The 21,942-nt window shown below is 42.4% G+C and overlaps 1 protein-coding gene across 5 annotated transcripts in view; it reads left to right on the top strand.

The window, feature by feature from the left end:
- FMN1 (formin 1) overlaps positions 1 to 21,942 on the top strand; it is a 346,645-nt gene that overhangs the window by 206,929 nt on the left and 117,774 nt on the right. For all 5 annotated transcript variants that reach the window (XM_039536556.1, XM_039536557.1, XM_039536558.1 and 2 more), the window contains 2 exons: positions 17,020 to 17,081; positions 20,263 to 20,351. In XM_039536556.1, coding sequence (XP_039392490.1) covers positions 17,020 to 17,081; positions 20,263 to 20,351 — 151 coding nt within the window. The remainder of the gene's footprint in view (positions 1 to 17,019; positions 17,082 to 20,262; positions 20,352 to 21,942) is intronic.

Genomic DNA, 21,942 nt, shown 5'->3' with positions numbered 1-21,942 from the left:
GTCAGAGGTATCATAATGATAGACGCTAGCTGCAGTAATGAATTTTGTGAATAGTTTGCTGGCAAGACTAATAAGAGGCAGCAGCTGTAACATAAAAACCCTGTGATGTTCTTTCTTCAAGTTTCTTCAGATAAATTTTCAAGGCCTCTTATTTCATGCTGTGAGATGTCTTGTAGATAAGACACTTATGCTGCAGAGTATTAATGTGGCATTTTTATATTTCACAACAATACAAGTGCTATTAATCATGATCTGTCTGACGAGACGACTGGACAAAAGAACCATAACTCCCCAGGACTAAGGATGGCACCCAAATGCTGTGAGGATGGTCCTTAGAACCCCATATTATTGTAATGATGATAGTAATAGTTATACTAGTACATCTTCTGCTTCATGCTGTCACATTCAGCCTATTCCTCACTAAGACTTTTTCCTTTATCACTGGACTTTACCTAATTTACGTAGACTTCTCATCATTATGGAACCTTGACTATTGCTAAAAGGATCGCTTTCTTGTAGGGTGCTAACACCATTTAATCTTGTGGCTAGGAAAGGATCATTATAATGACATGCATAACTCATGAGTGCCTTTGGAATACTATATTCTTCTTTGAGTGATGATGGTCCCTATCTGTATTCCACTGAGGATTATGCGCATGCACCATACATCCACAGCTTTTAAAAGTAGTAGTGTCCATTGGTCCGCACATGTACCCTTGTTCTTCCTCATGGTTTCAACTGAGGCAATAAAGGGTGGAGCAGACCGACTGCACCCTCAATTCCTTCTCGGTGTTGCATGGTCCAAGTTGGAGCTTCTGCTTTTCTTTCATCTCTTGTGATGCACTTTCAGAATTTCTTGTATACAGTTAGTATTTTATTGTGGGGTCAAGTATCAGAGGGGTAGCCGTGTTAGTCTGGATCTGTAAAAGCAGCAAAGAATCCTGTGGCACCTTATAGATTAACAGATGTTTTGGAGCATGAGCTTTCGTGGGTGAATACCCACTTCGTCGGATGCAAAACTTTTTCATCCGACGAAGTGGGTATTCACCCACGAAAGCTCATGCTCCAAAACGTCTGTTAGTCTATAAGGTGCCACAGGATTCTTTGCTGCTTTTATTGTGGGGCGTTATTTTTGGTGATGGTAGTAGTTGTTGGTGTTAGTAGTAGTTTTCTTAGGATTTAAGGACTTTGGGACACTGCTTTGGTGGTTTCCCTGCCGTCCACCTCCAGCACCCACACCTGGGTACTGGATTATGCTGAAGATGCTGAGGTTCAAGATCTGCGCTTCCTGCCCTCACTTGTTCTCAATCAGCGACAGCACCAACCCTGCCTTTATTTCCTGGGGGAAGCCCATGTCACATTCAGGGGCAGTGTCTGCCTCTCCTTCCTTGCCAGTACCTGCAGTTAGATCAAGGCTGAGCAACCTCTCTGTACATCAGCCTGAGCAGTCAAGGAATATGCCCCCTACCATAGAGCTCTAGTCCAGTTCCACCAGTACCAGTGCTAAGGCCCAAGAGAGACACTGCATCCTCCACGAGTTCTGACCATGGAGAAACGGCGTGTTTCAAGGCCCACAAGCACTACAGGAAGTCACATAGAATGCCAGACCCACCAATTCCAGTCACTGAGGCCTTGGCTACACTTGAGAGTTACAGCGCTGTTGGTGGCTTTATAGCGCTGTAACTCACTCCCCGTCCACACTGGCAAGGCACATACAGCGCTGTATCTCCGTGGCTACAGCGCTGCTTGTACTCCACCTCCACGAGAGGAATAAAGAGTATAGTGCTGCTGCTGCAGCACTGGGGTGCCAGTGTAAACAGGGAATAATCTTAGTACGCTGTGACTGACCTCCGGAAGCTTCCCATAATCCTTTTAAGTGAAGATAACTCTTTGTTTTGTTGTGATGCCTCTTTGTTTTGTTGTGAACTCCGGGCTCCGGAGCTGGTTATCAAAAAAACAAACACAGCTAGTGTTTGCTGTGAATGAGCAGAGGCAGGCATGGGGGGCTCCTTTTGGAATGCCCACAGCTAGTGTTTGCTTGAAGAGAGGGGGAGGGAGGGGGCTTGAGGAGAGAAGCAGCGCGGCGGGTGGGAGAGAGGGAGGGGGTCTGTTTCAGCGCGGCTGCTTATCTGGTCTGTGAGGGAAAAAACAGTTGCTGTTTGCTTTCAGTGAGTGAGTGAGGGGTGGTGGAGGGGGTCGGAACTTGCAAGGCAGGGAGCTGACACAGTGTCGGCTCCAAAAATCCATTCTCTTTTTTCCCCCACGCTCCCTGTCACACTCCACCCCACCCCACCCTTTTGAAAAGCACGTTGCAGCCACTTGAACTCTGGGATAGCTTCCCATAATGCACCGCTCCCAGTGCCACCGCAGATGCTGCAAATGTGGCCACGACAGTGCGCTGGTAGCTGTCAGTGTGGACAACCTGCAGCGCTTTCCCTACTCAGCTGTACGAAGACAGGTTTAACTCCCAGCGCTGTACAGCTGCAAGAGTAGCCATCCCCTGAGTATCCTATCCCCTCTTCATCAGTATTGCCGGAACCACAGGAATCATCAGTTCTGAAACAGCCCTCTGCCCACGTTCCACCTCTGATTCCGTCTGTGGAATGACACCGGGGGACTCAAATTGGTTCCTGGATCTCATGAACTGTTTGCCCTAGATGAGATGAAATCCCTGCATCTTCTAGTACATTTGGCTCCAAAGAGACTCTGGTCCCCTGATTTGGACTTGCCACCTTCAGGTCATGTTCCTGAGTGCTCCCCTGCGACATTCTCATTTTTACTGGTTCCAGCGGTTCCGCCTTTTGAACAAGGATCTGACTTCTCAGTGTTGGAAGATTCAGATGGTGCACATGGTCCACCATTCCCCTACCAACAGCAAAAATATCTGAAGGCTCTGCTGGCCCAGTGGCAATATTCTCCCTTTCCTCCCTTCATGGGGACCACCACAGCAACTATCGGATCCGCTTGGTTGGCCATACTGGGAGTCTTGGCCCCAGTATCTGCCTTCAGAGCCTTTTAGAAGTGCTCAAAAGGAGTCCCCCACTCTGGCCTTCATTGGGTAGACATTTGGAACGATGGTTGGAGGATGCACCAATCAGCCTGACTCCAATGGTACTGCCAGATCCGGAGCGGCTCCCCACCTCATCTCCAGATGTGGCAGTGTCCTCAACTCCTTCCTCCCCCCATGGATGTCTACCACCAGTTCCAGGAGTTGTTAAGGAGGATGGTTGAGGCCCTCCACATTCCACTGGAGGAGTTGCAGGACAGCCAGCATCAGTTACTGGACATTCTGCATGCATCAGTATCGGAACAAAGTGGTGCTACCGATCAATGATGCCATTCTCCAACTGGCCTGCACCATCTGGCATACCCGGCAACATGGGCGCCCACCCTGAAGGGGGTGGAAAAGATGTACTCTGTACTGGTGAAGGAGTCTGAGTTTCTACTTTCTCACCCCTCACCCAATTCCCTGGTTATTCAAGCTGGCACCGAGTGGGCTAGACAGCAGCACCCACATTCCACTCCGACTGACGAGGGTAAGAGACTGGACCTTCTGGGTTGTAAGGTCTTTTCATCATCCAGCCTTCAGTTTCGCATCTCTAATTACCTGGCATTACTGGCAAGGCATGGCTTTTTTAATTACGGCCAGTTAGCGGAATTTGCGGACAAGCTTCACCAGCAGGGCCATGCCTATTTCCAGGCTATTTTAGAGGCAGGCAGCTTGGTTGCCAGGACGACGCTCCAGGCCACGGTAGATTTGGTGGACACGTTTTGTGCACTAAGGCCACAGGGATTATCATGAGGAGAGAATCCTGGTTACATTCCTCTGGTTTCCCGAGGGAGGTACAGAACACAACTGAGGAACTCCCCTTCAATGAATCTCACCTCTTCAACCAGAAGACTAACATTCTCTATTCTCACTCAAAGACTCTAGAGCCAATCTGTGATCTCTGGACATTTATACACCAGCACCCAAGTGCAAATTCTATTGGCCACCTACTGCACAATGATACAGAGCTCCTCAGTTTTTCCACCAGTGGGTTTATGAGCCTCCTCACAAGCATCAGGACACTCAGTGGCCCCATCTGCCTGGCCCATCAGCACAATCCTTGATACTACACACTCAGTCTTTGCATAAGCTATGTTTCTGAGCCCTGTTCTACACTGGGGTCGGGGGGGGAAATCGATCTAAGATGCACAACTTCAGCTACAAGAATAGCGTAGCTGAAGTCGACGTATCTTAGATCGACTTACCTCGTGTCTTCACAGCGCGGGGTCAACTGCCGCCGCTCCCCTGTCAACTCCGCCTCTATCTCTCAGCAGTGATGGAGTTTCGGAGCCGACGGCAGAGCGATTGGGGATCAGTTTATCACGTCTACTCTACACTAGACGTGATAAATCGATCCCCGATCGATCACTACCCGCCAATTCGGTGGGTACTGAATACCTGCCCTCAGTGCATCTAGAGAGCTGTCAACCAATTTGCAACCCACCTTTCTTGCACCCCACTCCATTCAGGGGTCATCTAGTGCTATTTCTACCAGCCTGGAGCATGATAACAATGGACAAGTGGGTCCTGGGTGTCATTTAACATGGCTATATGATCGAGTTCACAACGCTACCTCATCCACATCCCCCATCCTGATCCTGCCTCCAGGACCACTTTCACAGCAGTATCCTTGCCCTGGAGGTGGACTACCTCCTACATAGAGGGGCAATAGAGCCTATGCTACAGCCTTTCAAGATACAGGGTTCTATTCCACCTACTTCCAGGTACCCAAGAAAGAGAGGAGATAGAGACTAATCCTAGATCTTTGTAATCTCAACTGCTTCATACACAAACCAAAGTTCCATATGGTCACACTCGTGGCCAGCATATCGTCCTCGCTAGAAAAAGGCATGTGGTTTATGACTCTTCATATGCAAGACTCTTACTATTACATAGATATCCATTTGACCCACAGACGATTTCCCAGGTTTACTGTGGGCTCTTGGCACTTCTAATACAGGGTTCTACCGTTCAGACTCACTGCTGCTCCCTGGGTCTTCACCAAGGTCTTCTCTATAGTGGCGGACTACCTCTGGTATCAAGGTGTTCTCATCTTCCCTTATCTCAATGACTAGCTGCTGGCAGTGCAATCCAAACACAAAGCTTGAGCATTGACTTCCCTGCTGCTTCTACTCCTCCCTGGGGGTGAATGTAAACTTCGAAAAATCAATGTTGGATCCCACGCAGTCTCTGGAGTTCATCGGGACGCACATCAACACAGTCCCTGTGTATGCCTACCTACCACAGGACAGATTCCTGGCCCCGCTAGAACTGATTGCTTCGGTAACTTCCAGTCCTTCTGTTCCAGCCAGAACTTGCCTTTCCCTCTTGGCCATGTGGTGGTGTGCACATATGTCACTGCCTTCACTCTTCTTTGCTTCTCCTGTCTACAACTGTGGCTACAGAAAGCCCTTTCTCTGATGCTCCACTCCATGGACACCCTTATCATCAGCCTTATTTATCGGCATAAACCCTGCACAAAGTCCAGTTTTGGATCAAAGTGATCATAATTTATTAGATCTTATTCCTTCTTCTACCTCTTTTGCCAAGTTCTCAAAATAAGCTTCATGATCCACTTTTACTCTTGTTCAAAAAATACCCCATTGTCATGGCACTGTCTGGTCTAAGATTTCTTTTGCAAAATTTGAAATGTCTGATCAGTTTAGTCAAGGATGTTGCATTTAGAATTCCAGCTTTAGAATGGCATCTACGACTTTTTGGATGACCATACTTATGATTGTCCAAGCTGATTCTGCATCATCTGGGAGAGTGCCAAGTGCATCAAATTTGTTGCACACTGTGACAGAGTACTTATTAGCAAGTGCTGAATGTTCACAGATGCATTGTGCCTTATGTTTCACAACAGGTGCACTCCTTTTGAAATCAGAGGGTAATTGCCATTTTAGCACAAGGAGAGAATGGTCTGTATTTTCTGGGACTTCTGCACCTCTGTGTACACCCGATATGACCTTACTGTTTTATGATCCGATGTAAGGTTCAGCTCCTTCCTCGTCCAAGCATCGTTGGATATCCAGGTTTCCTGATGAATATCTAAGCACCTGAATCCACTTCCAGTGATGGTAATATTATGAGACATGTAAAAAGAGAGAAATCTCAGAGTTATTTATGGTTCCAGAGGAAAATGGGCCAAGAATAGTCTCAAAGGCATTTCTGGAACAACTTGGTTTAGCGTTCATATAGCCAAGTATAATAGGTTCATTGTGCAGTGAAGCAGATCGAGCCATTGCTTCTTGCTGCTAATAGAATTTATCTTTATTAGCATCCACAGCTACAACAAAGGATAGCTGTGCATGGCACGATCAACCTGGCATATAGTAGTCCATCAGAAATAAGGTGCCACACTAAATGATTTATTAAATGATGGAAAGAGGATGAGTGCCATCTAATTTATGTAGTTAGTTCCTCCAGAATACAGAAAACCTGCATCCTCACAGAATGATGACCATGTTTCACAAGTCATTGCCTTGGTTATACAATTGCAATGTTGTATCTTTTCAACTCTTGAACTAGCAAAACCTGGTACCTGACATCATTTATGGTTTGTACATTCTTGGTGGCAAATCTGGTGGATTTTTCTCAAATCATTTGTGGACACCATAGTCATTATGGAGTTCAGCCTCAAGTGTGGACCATGTTTTATTGGATGCTCCTTGATTTCATCTGTCACCTGAGGACAAGGGAGATGTAGCATGGTGATTTTATTTGGGGACACTAACCCTCTTCTCAGAATCCTTTCCAAGTGGAGCAGATGGTTCTGAGGTCATAGATCAGCCATCTTTACTGCTCTTTGGGAAATATTTTCCCTTCTTTTCTGGGTCTGCCCTTGGCCTTCACTCGGAACTCTGAGCCAGGGCCCTTATTGGATGCTACTGGCTGGAGTCAGCCAGAACTGAGACTCATGATGGCAGAGTTGACCACACCCAGAAGTAGCACAGCAAATACTGCTTCCCCATCTGCTATCACAAAGGTATGGGCCTATTGATACCTGAACAAATTTTCTCCAAATAAATTCTTTGGCTAGTATTACTACAGAATGAAGAACTGCCACATTAATACAGACACTTGCAAAATTAGTGAGAAGATAAACAAGAGCAGTTACAAGAAAACGTAAACGTTGCTTAAAATGCTGTGGGCTTTTTACCTCCAAGGGATCCCCTCTAAATCTGATTTAAGTCAAGTAACTGGAATGCAGTTCAGATAGCTTAGCAGTCGCAACACATTTGATTGACCATATCTGGCACACAGATGTTTCGGTTTGCATTTGATAACTAGCCAGCAACCAGGCAGATGCCACATTGTAGAAGGGAATCTTCCACAGATGTTTCTCAGAGACAGTGGGCAACCCAAATACAGAACAATGGGCAACCCAAATACAGAACAATGATTTTGGCAACCCAAATACAGAACAATGATTTTGGCAAGAGCTAATGTATATGTAGACTAGTTAGCACAAAAATAATCTTTCAGTGATGTAAAGGAACACTGAGTTTGCATTGCTAGTTCTGTCCTATTTTAAACTAATGGGGGGGGGAAAGCCTACCTGTTATGTTCTAGAGAACTCAGAATTTGCACCTTAACAGATTTTGCTGCTGAATCTGGTACTGATGATGATGGTACTGATGATGACAGTCCTGCTGCTACTTAGATCATTAATAATGGTATCCACAAAATTTCCCTCTCTTGAGCATCATGAACACAGAGCATGGAAAATCTATCATTTGCACTGGGTAATGCAGAATCTAAACTTACATTTACATAAGTCATGCCCACGTGGTGTGGCAGTCTGTCCCCCTCCAGTGGTGAGCCTGCTACAGCCCTCGCTAAGAGACCTGGGTCTTCTAGTTCAGGCAGTAGAGTCTCATGCATTAAGATCCAGAGCTCCCAGGTCAATCTCCACCACAGACAGCCCATCCAGGGGTGTCAGCATTACATGTAAAAATCAAATATTTCTAGTAGTAAAAGATGATCGTCAAGTGGCTCAGAGGCTTGGTATAAAAAACTTTCCAAGGCTCCCATTTTCTGGTCCTTTCATAGCCTTTTGAAAGAGAGAGAGGAATAGTTCTTTTTAAACCTTAAAGTAGAATTGGGTTCAGTTCAAGGGATGTGCCAACATACAGCTCAGCTCCTATTTCTCTGAACCCTCTGCACAGTTGTGAAAATAATCTTCTTCCCAGATAAGTACACTTCTGTATTTGATTTTTCCAGTGACAGCTCAACTAAAGCAATAGAGCAGGGGTAGGAAACCCGTTGCTTAGGGCTACCTGTGTGGTTCAATTGTTAAATATTACAACTTTCTTCATAACCAGATGGATTCAGTTCTGTTGCTAATTGTGTATATGTATGTGAGGCAGCCTTGCCCCTCAGTGTCTTATAACCCCACTTCCCTGCTCAAGGAACTCCCAACACAAGTACTCAGCAATAGCAGTGTAATATAAAGCAAATAGTAATACTTCTCTGCTGTGATTTAGTCATTCCTCCCTCCTGCTAGCCTTTAACAAACTTTTGAGATCCTTGCTTATAACTAATTGGCACAAATACACAGAATGCCTAAAGTGGTCTGAATATAAGTCTTAATACTTGATCAGAATAATGTTTGTTTATTGTACAAGCAATGTAAGACTTAGGGTATCCTTATTTATTCTCTCCCCACTCCTTTCTTTTCCCCTTGCCTTTTTTTCCAAACATCTGTCACTTTTTCTTTTGGAAATTAAGTTTTAATTATTTTTAATGAATGGGGGATGGGTCACAATTAATAAACTGGCACTGCCCAAGCTAGTAATGCCCCCTGCTCTTGAAAACACACTCATATTTACTAACTAGCTAAATTAGACATGCATACAGACAGGAGAGAAATTTCATTATCAATGGCTAGAATTAGATGGAATTTAGTATTTTCTCTACAAAATCTAGGTCATTTCTCCCTGGTCCCTTCTCTTACCAGTAGACTATATTTTCTCAGATTGGCAGCTAACATGGACTTTGCTGTTCCTCAGGAGTAAGATTTGTTCTTTTGAGAGCTAATACAAATTGTCATAATGGGCAAAGCAGCAATATATGTGGCTGGAATGTCATTCTGACTCAAATTCCTCTATACAATGTTTGATGGTGAGATCAACTTTTCTGTCCTGCGATTTTGTATTTGTTATGCTAGGAATTCATACATATAGAATGGGGACCTAGGATAGCATCCTGGAGATGCAAAACAGCTCTGGAGTGTAAAGCATGCACACCCAGAGAGACTGGATGGAAAATATTTAGACTGTGACTCACCAGAGCTGGGATTATACCTTCTTTTTTGTTTAGAAAATGCCCAGGAGATACAAAAGAAAAATATGTGATAATATACCTGAAGCTACCCGGTATATGTTAGTTCAGCTTTCTTTAGTTTAGTTGAGATGGTATAAGAAAATTTTACAATGAATTGTAAGGAAATATGTGCCCAGATAGAACTTCTTGGTGGGACATATTTCTTTTATGAAGCAGAAGTATGTCAGTGTTTTTAAAGAAATAAAAATAGATGATGTTGCAGTTGGTGCATTGTATGATGTGGACTTGAATGGAAATCTATTCACATTGGACCTAGAAATTACTATATAAGGAAAATGCCCTTTTTATTAGTGAAAATTTACTTGCTGAAAATCAAATTAACAATAAACACAGTCTTATACTAGTTAAGAGTTGCTTACAGAGCAACAAAAACATCCTATCTATTGTGTCATTGGTTGAACTTAGATGCGGCTGTATATTCTGTAAAATGGCCAGCAAAGAAGGCAGACGATCAGCATAGTCAAAGGTATCTCTTTACTTTCCCTCTTCTGCAGCATGTGATGTATGCCTGGCTTCAACCCACCTAGACATCAAGAATACCATTTTTTCCACCAGGCCACAATGTATCCCATATTGTAAGGAAACATAGCACCAAGAAAAAACACCACCAGAAACATTGCAATTTACAGTGCTGAAATTATACTGGATTAAATAACTGGAAGTATTTGAGCGATAGAGTAAAATTAACTCATTGATAGTGTAATCTCTCTAATGATCACATATGTAATATTATATTTGTGTATGTCCTACCTAATCACATCTGTAGGTTCCTTAGATTTATGCTATGTTTTCCTTCTTTGATGAAGAGCCATGGGAAAAAGGAATATGCGCTGTCCAGGTTGCCAGTAGATTATGGCATGAAAGCATTATGTTAAAGCTGTTTCAAATTATAAAGCATGTAGGAAAACAATCTATTAATAGGATTCACTGGTGATGATGTGTTTGGGGGGGATGGGGAAGAGAGGTTGATGGTGTTTGTTATTCCCCTCAACTATTTGTGTATGGATTCTCTATATACTCACTCTTCTTCCAAATGGTGGTGGGGAAATGGCCAAGATTAGCCAAAGTAATAATCCAAAACATTGTACCCTCACCTGTAGACAAAGCCTATAGACATTGTGCACTACTTTTGGAGCAAGCCCCATGAAATCTGAGATCAGTCAGAGTTCCTGAGGTCCTTCCTAAATCTTAGCAAACAGCACCACTGCTAAATATCCAAGCAAGTTTGCTTGGGAGCTGAAAAACTGTATTGTATATGTATATGTGTAGATGAGCTGGACTCACCCCTGCGGCACCTCCTGCTGGTGACTCCGGGAATTAGCTCTGTCCAGCGCTGGAGCGCCCTCTGCAGGCTGGTGATCCGCCTGTCCTCAGGCCCCCGTGTCCCTCGCTGGACCCGGTGCCCTTTTACATGAGGGTGCTGTCCCCTAGCAGTAACCCCTTTCTCTCTGGGTTTCCCCTCCTCAGGGAACTCCCACCCTCTATCCCCACCTTGCCTCAGTATATGGCTACTGCCAGTCATTGTCTAGCCCCACACTCTGGGGCAGACTGCAGTATCAGCCTACTCATCACAGGCAAAGGGGTTTGGACCTGCTGCCTTGGCCTACCCCTGGGCTGCCCTCTGCAACCCCTAGTACCTGTTAGCCCTCTGCTAGGCCGCAGCCTGGGGCTTTCCAGGCTGGAGCTCCCCAGCTCCTCTGCCTTTCCCCAGCCCTGCTTCACTCAGGTATCCAGTTTCTAGCTCCCTGCAGCCAGGCCCTTCTCTCTTTGAAGGCAGAGAGAGACTGTCTTGCTTCTGGCTTCCCTGGCCTTTTATAGGGGCCAGCTGTGGCCTGATTGGGGTGTGGCCCGGCTGCAGCCACTTCCCCAATCAGCCCAGCTTAAAGGCAGTTTCCTCAGGCCTCAGCCCCTTCCCAGGGCTGTTTTTAACCCCTTCAGGGCCGGAGCAGGGGTCCACCCTGCTACAATATGTAATATTAAATACTTCCATAGCAGCTTTTATTTGTGGAAAAGAAAACACTTTGCAAACAGTAAACTTCATAACACCTCTGCACAGTAGCTAATTATTACTCCATTTTACAGATGGGAAAACGGAGACACAAAAGGATAAAGCACTTTGCCCAATACCATAGAACCCAGAATTCCTAACTTTCATTCCCTATCATGTTTGGTGTTTTTTTTCTTATTCATAGATTCATAGACTCTAGGACTGGAAGGAACCTCAAGAGGTCATCGAGTCCAGTCCCCTGCCCTCATGGCAGGACCAAATACTGTCTAGACCATCCCTGATAGACATTTATCTAACCTACTCTTAAATATCTCCAGAGATGGAGATTCCATCTCCCTAGGCAGTTTATTCCAATGTTTAACCACCCTGACAGTTAGGAACTTTTTCCTAATGTCCAACCTAAACCTCCCTTGCTGCAGTTTAAGCCCATTGCTTCTTGTTCTATCCTTACAGGCTAAGATGAACAAGTTTTCTCCCACCTCCTTATGACACCCTTTTAGATACCTGATATTGTGCACTGGAAATACTGTGAGTTCTTCATTCCTTCACTGTGTCCAGTATGAATGTGTTTGCATTACTATCTGTGTAAAATAGAGATAGCTACATACACAGCTCAGAAGTTGAGAAACAATTTCCTTTAAAAGTTATTTCCTTTGTTCTGGATAATTTACAACATATGTTTTTTGTGAATCTGCCTACGGCATCAAGCCTGATGTAGTTAGGTTAACATTAGTGCCAGAGTCTTTTGTTCATGACTTCATACAGCAGTTGAGCTTTCCTAAAGTTCTAAACCCACATTATGTCTGTGGTGCTTCTTTGCATTATAACTCCTTTTAACATTTTTACATGACAGTAAGTCAGATGTTGGAAGAAGCCTTTAGAGGAATTTAGGATATCAGCTCAATTTGTCTGAGATAAACAGGAGGAATTTGGATGTGTTAAGCAGTTTTGCCAAGAGGAGATTTGACCTTAACAATCATAACAACTTTTTGGTTGACTGGATCTGTGACATCTTCATTTAAATTTTCATTTTCCCCCTGAAACCAAACCTTAGTTACTAGTAATGCATTGTGTAAAATAGTTAAGTCCACTGTGGTCCAAACAAATGTAACTTTGGAAGAGTTGTTTTTAAAAATAACATATTTCTGTTTGATTATTAAAATACTGATTTTAAAATGATTTTTTCACTTTTCTGTTAAACATAAATGTTGCATTAACTGCTTTGCTGCTGATGCTGAATGTGTGTAAATTCTGGCAGCCTTTTTTAACCAAATACCACTTAAAATGAATGGAGTAGTACCAGTTACGTCCCACCTTAAGACTGTTGAAAATACATAACATGCCTTTCAGCAATGGTGGTAACAAGAAAGAAATATCTCTTTAGTACTAAATCTTTAAGATCTATAGTTGTCTGAGTTTCTATACACAGCAAATGGCATGCTTTAAATGTTCAGGTTTTCCTCTGTGTACATTTTTGCAGTAACAAAGTATAGAGATTAAAAGAATAGATCAAATCCCTAAAATGTGCTGTGGAGAATGTTTTTTACAGCTAGATTGATAAAAAAAAGTAACTCTGTTAAAACCTTGGGTAAAAGTTTATATTTCTTACAGCGGCCTCTGATTGTGAAATGTAGTTGGCAAGTATTTTTATGTGTGCCTGTTAGTTTGAATGCGCGATGCTGATCTGTTTTTTGTCCTCCCTGACGGTTATTATATCCTAATGGGTGCAACATTGCACTAATGATCCTTGTGTATATAAATTCTTCTTGTTGTGTGCAGACACCATAGGGCCACATAAAAATGTTTGCCTCAATTTCCCTGCAAAAAAGGAGCTCAGAAACCAGACTTGGCCAAGTAACAGATTTTTAAAGGTAGAGGAACCCAATAAAATTACCAGCTTTTCACAGCATGAGTCTACTTCCTTGTGACATATTGTGAGGTGTAGGTGAAATATTCTAAGTGAACTGACAGTGTAAGGAGGACAGCTAACTAGAAAGCAAGATAAAAGTAAAAACCACCAATGATGATTGATATTGCAGTAGCTATTAATTGTTTTGGAACCTCTTTTGTAGATTTCTGACACTTCTCCTTTATAACTTACTCCTGTGCAAGTCTTGGTGTAATGAGATTTAATGTAGTAAAGTACCACAGCCAAATTTACTGTATCAGGGAGTTATTTTTAATACTGTAGTTTCTTGAGACACGTGAGTCACAGAAAGTTTAAGAGGATTAAGGAGCTTTAGCTTTAATCTAGCTCTGAAAAAAAAGTAAAAATAATCACAGAATGCTTCTTCCATATAGTTCAATGAATGTTGTTAAAATGGCACCAATTCAAATGAGGTTATGCAACATATTATGAGATTAGTGCACACACTTTAAGTATAGTATGTAACAGCTCAGGATTCAGATACTGTGCAACTGTGAACTTGGGGATCACTGCCATCACTCCAGAATTTGAGAGGTGGGGGGTCAGAAACCAAGCAAATTGTTATGATTGTACATTTTTCCATTTTTGTATAGTGCTTCCAACATGAAGGATGCTAACTTTGTTGAGAGTGGGTGAAGAAAATACATAGGGATAGATTATTAAAGTTATTTAGGCACCTAGAGATGCATATAGGTGACTGGAGGCATTTTCAAAAGCACATGGTTGCCCAACTGCCACTTTTGAAAATCCCACAAGACATCTACATGATTCTTTAGGTGCCTGAATACATTTAAAAATCTGGCCCATAGGCCCCAATTTAGTTGATAGGATGTGAGCTCAGCCGTCTGCCTGTGCCTTAGCAATAACTGTAGGATTGAAGCCCTGCTAAGACAGAAAGCAGTATCTCTGTGCTGTTTAATACACTTAATCAGTTGTTCAAAGGATAAAATAACTCATGTTTGTCTTCCTTTGTATTTAAGCTTATTATCAATTATTATTGATTCAGTTTAAAGTCAGTTTAGATATTAGAATATATTTGAATATTTTAATTTCCCCCCTTAAACTTTTAAGGTTCAATGATTGGTTTAATCCTGTCAATTTATTTTAATGTAACTGATTATTGTACTGTTCTCTATTTAACAATAGTTATATCTGGGTATTTAGCATAAAAATGAAAAATGCGTATAATATTGGAGCCTTTTCTGTCCAGTAAACCATCCTCCATTTGGAGATACAAGCACTAACATAATAAAAATCCTACTTTTTGTGTTATCATTCTTGTACTTTCTGTAATTGAAAATACCAGTTATATTTCTATACGTTTAAGATCTTTGTCATTAGTTACTTCTTTTATTATCTAGTAAAAAAATATCATACATTCATCAATTGAAAACTGATGATTGCTTCATTGCAAGTCCATTTACCAGTTTGAACTAAACAACTATACATACTGTAGAAGCTGATGGAAAGACATACTGGTGAAATCTAAAATAAAAATAATAACAATTTTCTCTTTTTAAATGCATTTTTCAATAGCCCAAGACAGGATGGGAGAGGAATGAAACCGAGAGGGGAAAATTTAAGCTAAAAATCAGAAAAATGTCTTGGGCTAAAATGTATTAGGCTGTGGAAATGGACTTTCAAGAGAAGTCCGAGTCTCTTGGGACCTTTTGAAATTGGACTGGATAGTACATTAGAGAATATCTTATGTAGAACAAGCATCAGCTGGCAGGTAGATGATCTAATAGATTCCATCTCTAACTATGTTTATTTGAATATAAAAGAATTAGCTTAGCTGTTTAGCTTTTTTGTATTTGTCTAAACATTTTAGTTCTAAAAATGTGACAAATATAGAAGTAAATCTTCCTTTTTTTCATTGATAATACCTTTCTCCCTACCACTTTCCTGCCCCTCTAGCCAAGGTGTAATGTCAACAACAGATGGAATCATAATTGACAGACAAAATTTTAAAGCATTCTAAATGTCACTGATCGTTTTAATAAAATTAATTAGCCTGCCACAGAGAAAATTTACTAGCCTGCTGGTTAATTTCACAATGTAAAATCATGGGGTAGGAGGGAGTGCAGGAGAAACCTTATTACTTTTGAATAATTATTTAAAGATGTGTGCCTTGTCTAATTCAAACATCATCAATGGTGAATGCAGCAACAGCTTTTTATATCTTTTAAAATTGCAAGTGGTCACATCTCAACATATAGTGAGGAAATCAAATACAGCTGAAATTTAAAGGTATTGATCAGGTACCAACTAATGATAATTCACTGGTCACATAGAAAACTATTGAAGCCTTAGTTTAGATGATGATGTTATTAATATTCCTATTACTATTTAATGTAAGCAAATAATTTAGATTCACGATACAAAGTGGCTTGAAATTATATGCCGAAATGAATGTAATGCTCCGAATCTTGATAAAAACACGTTTTGTTTTCAGAATAAATGAAAGATCTTTAGTAATTTCTGTGAGATTACATAAAAAATCTTATTGGCAGTGAATATTCACTTCGCAGTGCACCTGATACCTGCAGTCTGATTTAGTTTTGAAAAACATGACTAATGTAGTGCCTAAATTAAAGTGCAGTGAGACATGCTGATGATAGAATTAAGTAATGCCATGAAATTCAGATCTGCAGTAGGAACCAGTTTAGCCTTTTTTCATTAATTTTTTTAAAATTCCAATGGGCAAATGAACTGAACAGTAATCTGCTGAATAGAGAAGTTCATATATCGCTATTAGAGCTGGTTAGAAATTTCCCCACAGAACAGGTTTCCAATAAAAAATACTGATTTGACGAAATCAAAACATTCTGCAGGAACATGTCAGTTCTGACAATGTTTGAAAGAAACCTGCCTGGCTTTCTGCCAGCTCACCTGCTGCACAACTCCTCAAGCTTCCCAGCTCGTCAGCAGCCCACCTAGCAGGCTGCTGGGGATCCAGCAATTCCAGGCTCCGTGGCTCCATGCCAGCCTAGGCTACCAGGGCTTCCAGCCTCTTGACTCCTTGATATCCTGGCTATTAAGAAGCCAGGGAATTCAGGTTCCGCAGCTGGCCAGCTCCTTGGAGTGCCAGGCAGCCAACTGGCCACTTCCTTGGCTCCTTGCTGTCTAGCTCCACAAGTGACCCAGGATGCTGGTCGGTCAGCTGGTCAGCTCCCTGGGTTCTTAGGCTCCCAAGCAGCCTGTCTCAAATTGGGAAAAAGTCAAAAAATTAATTTTTCAAGTGAGCTAAATTTTAAAAAAGTCAATTTCTGAAGAACAGTGATGAATTTTTTCAGCTTGCTCCTGGAGCGACTCCCATCCCAGGCTAGCTCCCCAGGCTGCCCGACTACAGGGGCAGCCAGTTCCCCGACTGCCTAGGTGCCCCAACTCTATGGCCAAGCTAGAGAGCCACCCGCACTGGGAGTCAGGCAGCCCCAGGAGCAAGCTGAAAAAATTCATTACAATTTTCTGAAACTTAATGTTTTGAAAATTCAACTCCTGTGACATATTTAGAATTGTTGATTTTCTCCCAATTTGGGACAAAAGAATTTCAAAAACTTCAAAAAAGTTTGTGCAAGTTCAATTCTGTTTTCTGTCCAGTTGTGAGCTATAAGATATGTTACCTGAAAAACAGAGGTTAACCCAATATGTTTTTTAGTATGTAATTTGTTATTTTATCCTTTACAGCTACACTAAATGTGGATGACTCCATAGTAGACCTGGAAACACTGGAAGCACTGTATGAGAATGTAAGTATGAGGAAAACGTCATGTGAAACAGCACAATGTTCATAGTTTCAGATTTTTACCAAGTGCAAACACACTCAAAGAATAAATACAGTTTTATTTTGTGACCATATTACACAGGAGAGAGTATAAAAAATGATTTTTCTTAGGGAATGTAAGAGTATTAGTAGATATCTTAAAATGTAGTTAGCCAACACAGTTCATGTATTTTGCCAGATCAAGTCTCCTGTGGGGAATATACTGTATATACTCGTTCATAAGCCAAATTTTTTTAGTAAAAAAGGGGAGCACCAGAAAAGGGGGTGGGCTTATGATGGGTATAGAGAGGGAGAGGTGGGACACAGCCTCTCCCCCCAACAGAGGGAGCAAGGAGAGGCAGCACAGCCAGCAGAGACAGAAGGGAAGAGGCCAGAGTCTCTCCGCTTCTGGCCAGGCTGCTCTCCCTGCAGACTCTGAAGCAGCTGCAGCTCTGGGGCTGGCAGGCTGCAGCCAGGCTGCTCAGCCCCGCACCCCAGAGCACGCTGTGGCCGCGCTGCCTGGCCCACTGGAGCACGCTGCGGCCAGGCTGCCTGGCCCAGCCCGCTGGAACATGCTGTGGCCAAGCCGTCCAGCCTGCTGGAGCAGCTGCAGCCAGGCCAGAGACATCTTCCCCTGGCCCTCCCCAGATAAGGTGGGAAGGGATGGGATGGGGAGAGTGGGGGGGTCCCAGGCTAGGGGTGGGGTCATGTGTGTGGGGGGGGTGGACACAGGGGTTACTCCCCTGACCCCCAGCTTCTCCCCCCCAAAAAATTTCCCCACCAGTTGATGTCCAGGTCCATCAGGGTAAGCAGCTGGCTCACCGGGACACTTTGTTTACTTAGTATCAGAGGGGTATCCGTGTTAGTCTATAAGGTGCCACAGGACTCTTAGTTTACTTAGGTTTACCTCTGTGCCTGCAGATGCTTGAGGTAAACAAACCAAAGTTTGCTGACCCCTGAATTATAGGGTCAGCTTACGAACATGTCATAAAAATTTTCCATTTTTACTTATCCATTTTGGGGGGGTCAGCTTATAAACGAACCAGTTTATGATCGAGTATATACGGTAAACATATCCAAAACAATTGGAGCTGGATTAAGATTAAACAAGTTGCAACAAAAGACATTGCATGACCTGTCATCTTCTCCCCCAAAAAATATTGGCCTCCCACCACAGAGAGTCTCCTCCTCGCTGTCTATATCTTCTCCCACTCTATCCCACTTCTCCAGGTCTATATCATACCTTGGGCAGACTTTTCCTTCCCCCTGCCCCAGGTTCACTTTTCTCTAGGTCATAGCCTGGGAGGGTGTCCCCTTTCCAGATCTTCACCTCCTCAAACTTTAAGACTACTTTTCAGGCATACTATGTGATTTGCTTTGTCTTGCCTTCCCCAGCCAACTATTCTATAACACAATACAGTGTGCAGTAGCTTGTGTTTTTTCTTTCTATTTGGTAACCAGGAAGCTCTAGAGGGAGTTGAGTTATGAGGCAGAGTAACTGGCAGAGGAAGGGGAAGCAAAACATCTACAGGACCTGCCAGGAGATATCTTTGACCTTGAAGTGTTTAAGCTCTGGGTAGGAATATTCCCAAACTCACTGTGGGGAAGGAATTTTCTCCACTCCCTCTCTCTACTCTATAAAATGGGAAGGGAAATTTGGAAACATATGTTTAGGGGCTGATTGTGAAAACTGGAGCATAGGACAATTTGAAGGCCTTCTGTAATGTAAGATTTAGATCTTGGTACACAGAGGTATTACTCTGCTATGCAATAGAATAAATTTGATTTTGTATTGTGACCTTCATAAACAGTATCACAGAATGCTTCACAGAATTAAATAATACAGGTGCAAAATTCAACTACAAAATGAAAATAGAGAAATAGTTCTGTGAATGTGATGATGGGTTTATAGCAACTTTCTGTATTTATATCCTGCTGGCTATGAAAAAGGGGTCTCTGTCATGAGAGCACTTGCCCTTAAGGTGAGGGAAACAGCATTATAGGTGCAAACTGTGGCTAGGCTGTAGTTAAAGGGGAAAATCCTCAGAAAAGTTCTTCAGTAGGATCCAGCCAAGATAAATATAATGACAAAACAGAGAAAATAAGTCTTGAATCACATAGGTGAGTAACATTAAAAGATATTACGTGTTTGTCATAATTCAACTCTGTCTTCTGATCTGTATACTAAGTATCATTCGTGGGGGATGTTGGAAAAATAGATTGTATAAAATGTAAAAATGGTGACCATTTAAGAATGTTTTCATTTTAGTAGAGCCACAAAGTTCAGCTGCAGACCTCAATCTCCCCGAAGTTTGGGACTGTTTGAGTCTAGAGTAGCGGTTTGGGCCTACCTCTAATTTTTTTAATAATAATTTTTCATGTTCCTGTATGGTGTCTTACAAGGGACACATAGACAACTCAGAACTGTGTTATAAAGAAAATGAAATACAAATTATACTCTGTTGAATTGTACTCTATTGAATGTAAGCAGAAAGAAAAAATGTTTATCAACATCCCTTAGAGAAAGGTGGGGAATGCCCTATAGAAATAGTACAGAGTACCCTGTTCATCTTTAATATTACCCCACTTCTGGATGACAAAAACTTGTGAACATGTGGGAATGTGGAAAAGCAGTGACTTTTGGTAAGGAAGCCTGAACAAATGTAATTATATTTAATCAAGTCCTTACCAAATTTAAAAAAAAATAGCATTACTGGTAGAATAGGAGAGATGTACACTAAAATGGATTACCAGAAACATGTTTTTAAAAAGCCAACTTAAGTAAAGCAGATGAAGGATTTGTTGAATAAGGCATGTTCTCAACTTTATCAAGAAACTTTATCAGACAAAAGCACCTGCATAATCATAAAGTTATTAATGATATCAGGATGCGAATATATTTTACCAGTCACATTTTTATATCTTTGACCTTGAGCAAAAGACAATGGTATGAGTTTAGCATATAGATCCACTTTCAGCCACATAAGTACCATATATATAGAATACATGAAGTGAGGCTCTGTGCATTTTCAGTAGCATGTGTGATTTGGGGAAAGTATGTAAAAAGAGAATGGGCAGGGTTTTTAAAGATCAGCAAATAAGAAGATGGGTTGATTGTATTTAAAAGGAAAGCTGCTTATTGCTAGTTTCTAATTATAATCACACAGAGAGCGCAAAAGGATGAACTGGAGAAAATAAAGCAGTATTATGAGACTTCAAAGGAAGAGGAACTGAAGCTCTTGGACAAACCAGAACAGTAAGATTTTTTTTTTTTGAAATATTTTGCCAATATGCAGAATAGCCATTGGCTAGAAGGTTGAGGGAGTGTAGGGACAGAATTCTGGCTGGTTAACAGTTTTTAAAAATCCATATTTCAAGGGATGGTGTGAAAACTGATTACATTGTCCCTTTTTTGATGTAGTGTGTATAACGTTGCATTGACTGGGACCACTACAACAGATGAAATATTCTGATTTTACTATGTGACCTTTTATGTCCTGGAAAATATGAAGCACGCTTAGTGTTCTGGAATTATAAGAGGCCATGCCTAGTTTTGTAAATCATGGTGGGGAGAGGTTGGTCCACATTAGTCACCCTTCTGTAGTTAAAAATAAGGCATTTTAAAGAAACCAATTATTGTTGGTAATTCCAGATAAAATGATAGTCTCCTTTTTCACCATCTAGTCTTTACCAAAATAGTTCTTATAATCCTTACCTAATTATTCCATGATTTTCCCCTGTTGAGAGATGTTGATTAAGGAGACTTTTCTTTTTTTATATGTTGCTTTAAAATGAAATAATCAACCAGTGGTCAACCATCAGGGCCTGCAGCTGAGCCTGGGACCAGTTACTTGACCTCAGCTGAACACCTTGATACATCAAACCTACCAGGCCTGCTCTGAAGCCAAGGAACAGCAGCCCTGGCTGCTGCACAATGCTTTGCTCACAGCTGCAACTGCCCTTGTGCGTGCCTTGTTCCCAGCCTTGCTCCTGCCCTGCTCCAATCTGTTCCAGAGCTGCTCTCCTGCTTGTTTCTTGACTCTGGCTCTGACTCCTGCTCTGACCCCTAGGCTTGATCGCCCACTGATGCAACCACTAAGCCTGACCACCCACATCCCAGTCCGTGACAGTTTAAGCAGCATCCTCCTGAAAGAAGGGACAGGTTCTGCTAGAAGAATGGATGCTGCTAAGTCCAATGTCTCCCTGTCAGAGATAGTGAATATCTTGCAGAACCTGCAGACTCAGGTTGCTGCCCTGCAGGCCTGGAGTGTGGCCCGCAGCTCCAACTCCAGCAACTCGAGAACCAAAAATTTCCCTGCTGGATGAGTTAGCTGGCGACTGCAGTAAGTTCCTCAAGTTTCTGAATTAGTGCTGGCCCTATTTCTGTTGTGTCCTCAGTCATTCCCCCCATCCACTTCTGAGTAGGACTTATCATCAGTGTGCTGACTGGGGAGGCGTTGGCCTGGGCCTCTCCACTGCTGGAGAATGCTAGTCCTCTCCTGAGCCAGTTGGGAATTTTTGTTCAAGCCATTGCGATGATTTTCAATGACCTCAGTCGCATGCGTATAGAAGAGGCTGCTCTCCAGGCATTGCTGCAGGGGCATTGTCCAGTTGCTAATTATACCTTGGAGTTTCAACACCTGGTAGCAGCCACCAAATGGAATGAGGTCATGCAGCACTAGCACTGAGCAGGAAGCTCAGCTTAAATGATGAGATCAAAGACAAGCTGGTGCAGATGGAGCCTCTGACAGGTCTAGATGCCCTAACTGAACTGTGCATAAAGACTGACAACTGCCTGATGGAACACCACCAAGTAAGAAGGTTAGCTTCCTGACCTTACCAGTTAC

This window comes from Mauremys reevesii, linkage group 4 (genome assembly GCF_016161935.1).
Source record: "Mauremys reevesii isolate NIE-2019 linkage group 4, ASM1616193v1, whole genome shotgun sequence".
Classification (NCBI taxonomy): Eukaryota; Metazoa; Chordata; order Testudines; family Geoemydidae; genus Mauremys; species Mauremys reevesii.
Note: the sequence above shows the minus strand (reverse complement) of the source record. Positions and strands in the feature narration are given on the sequence as shown.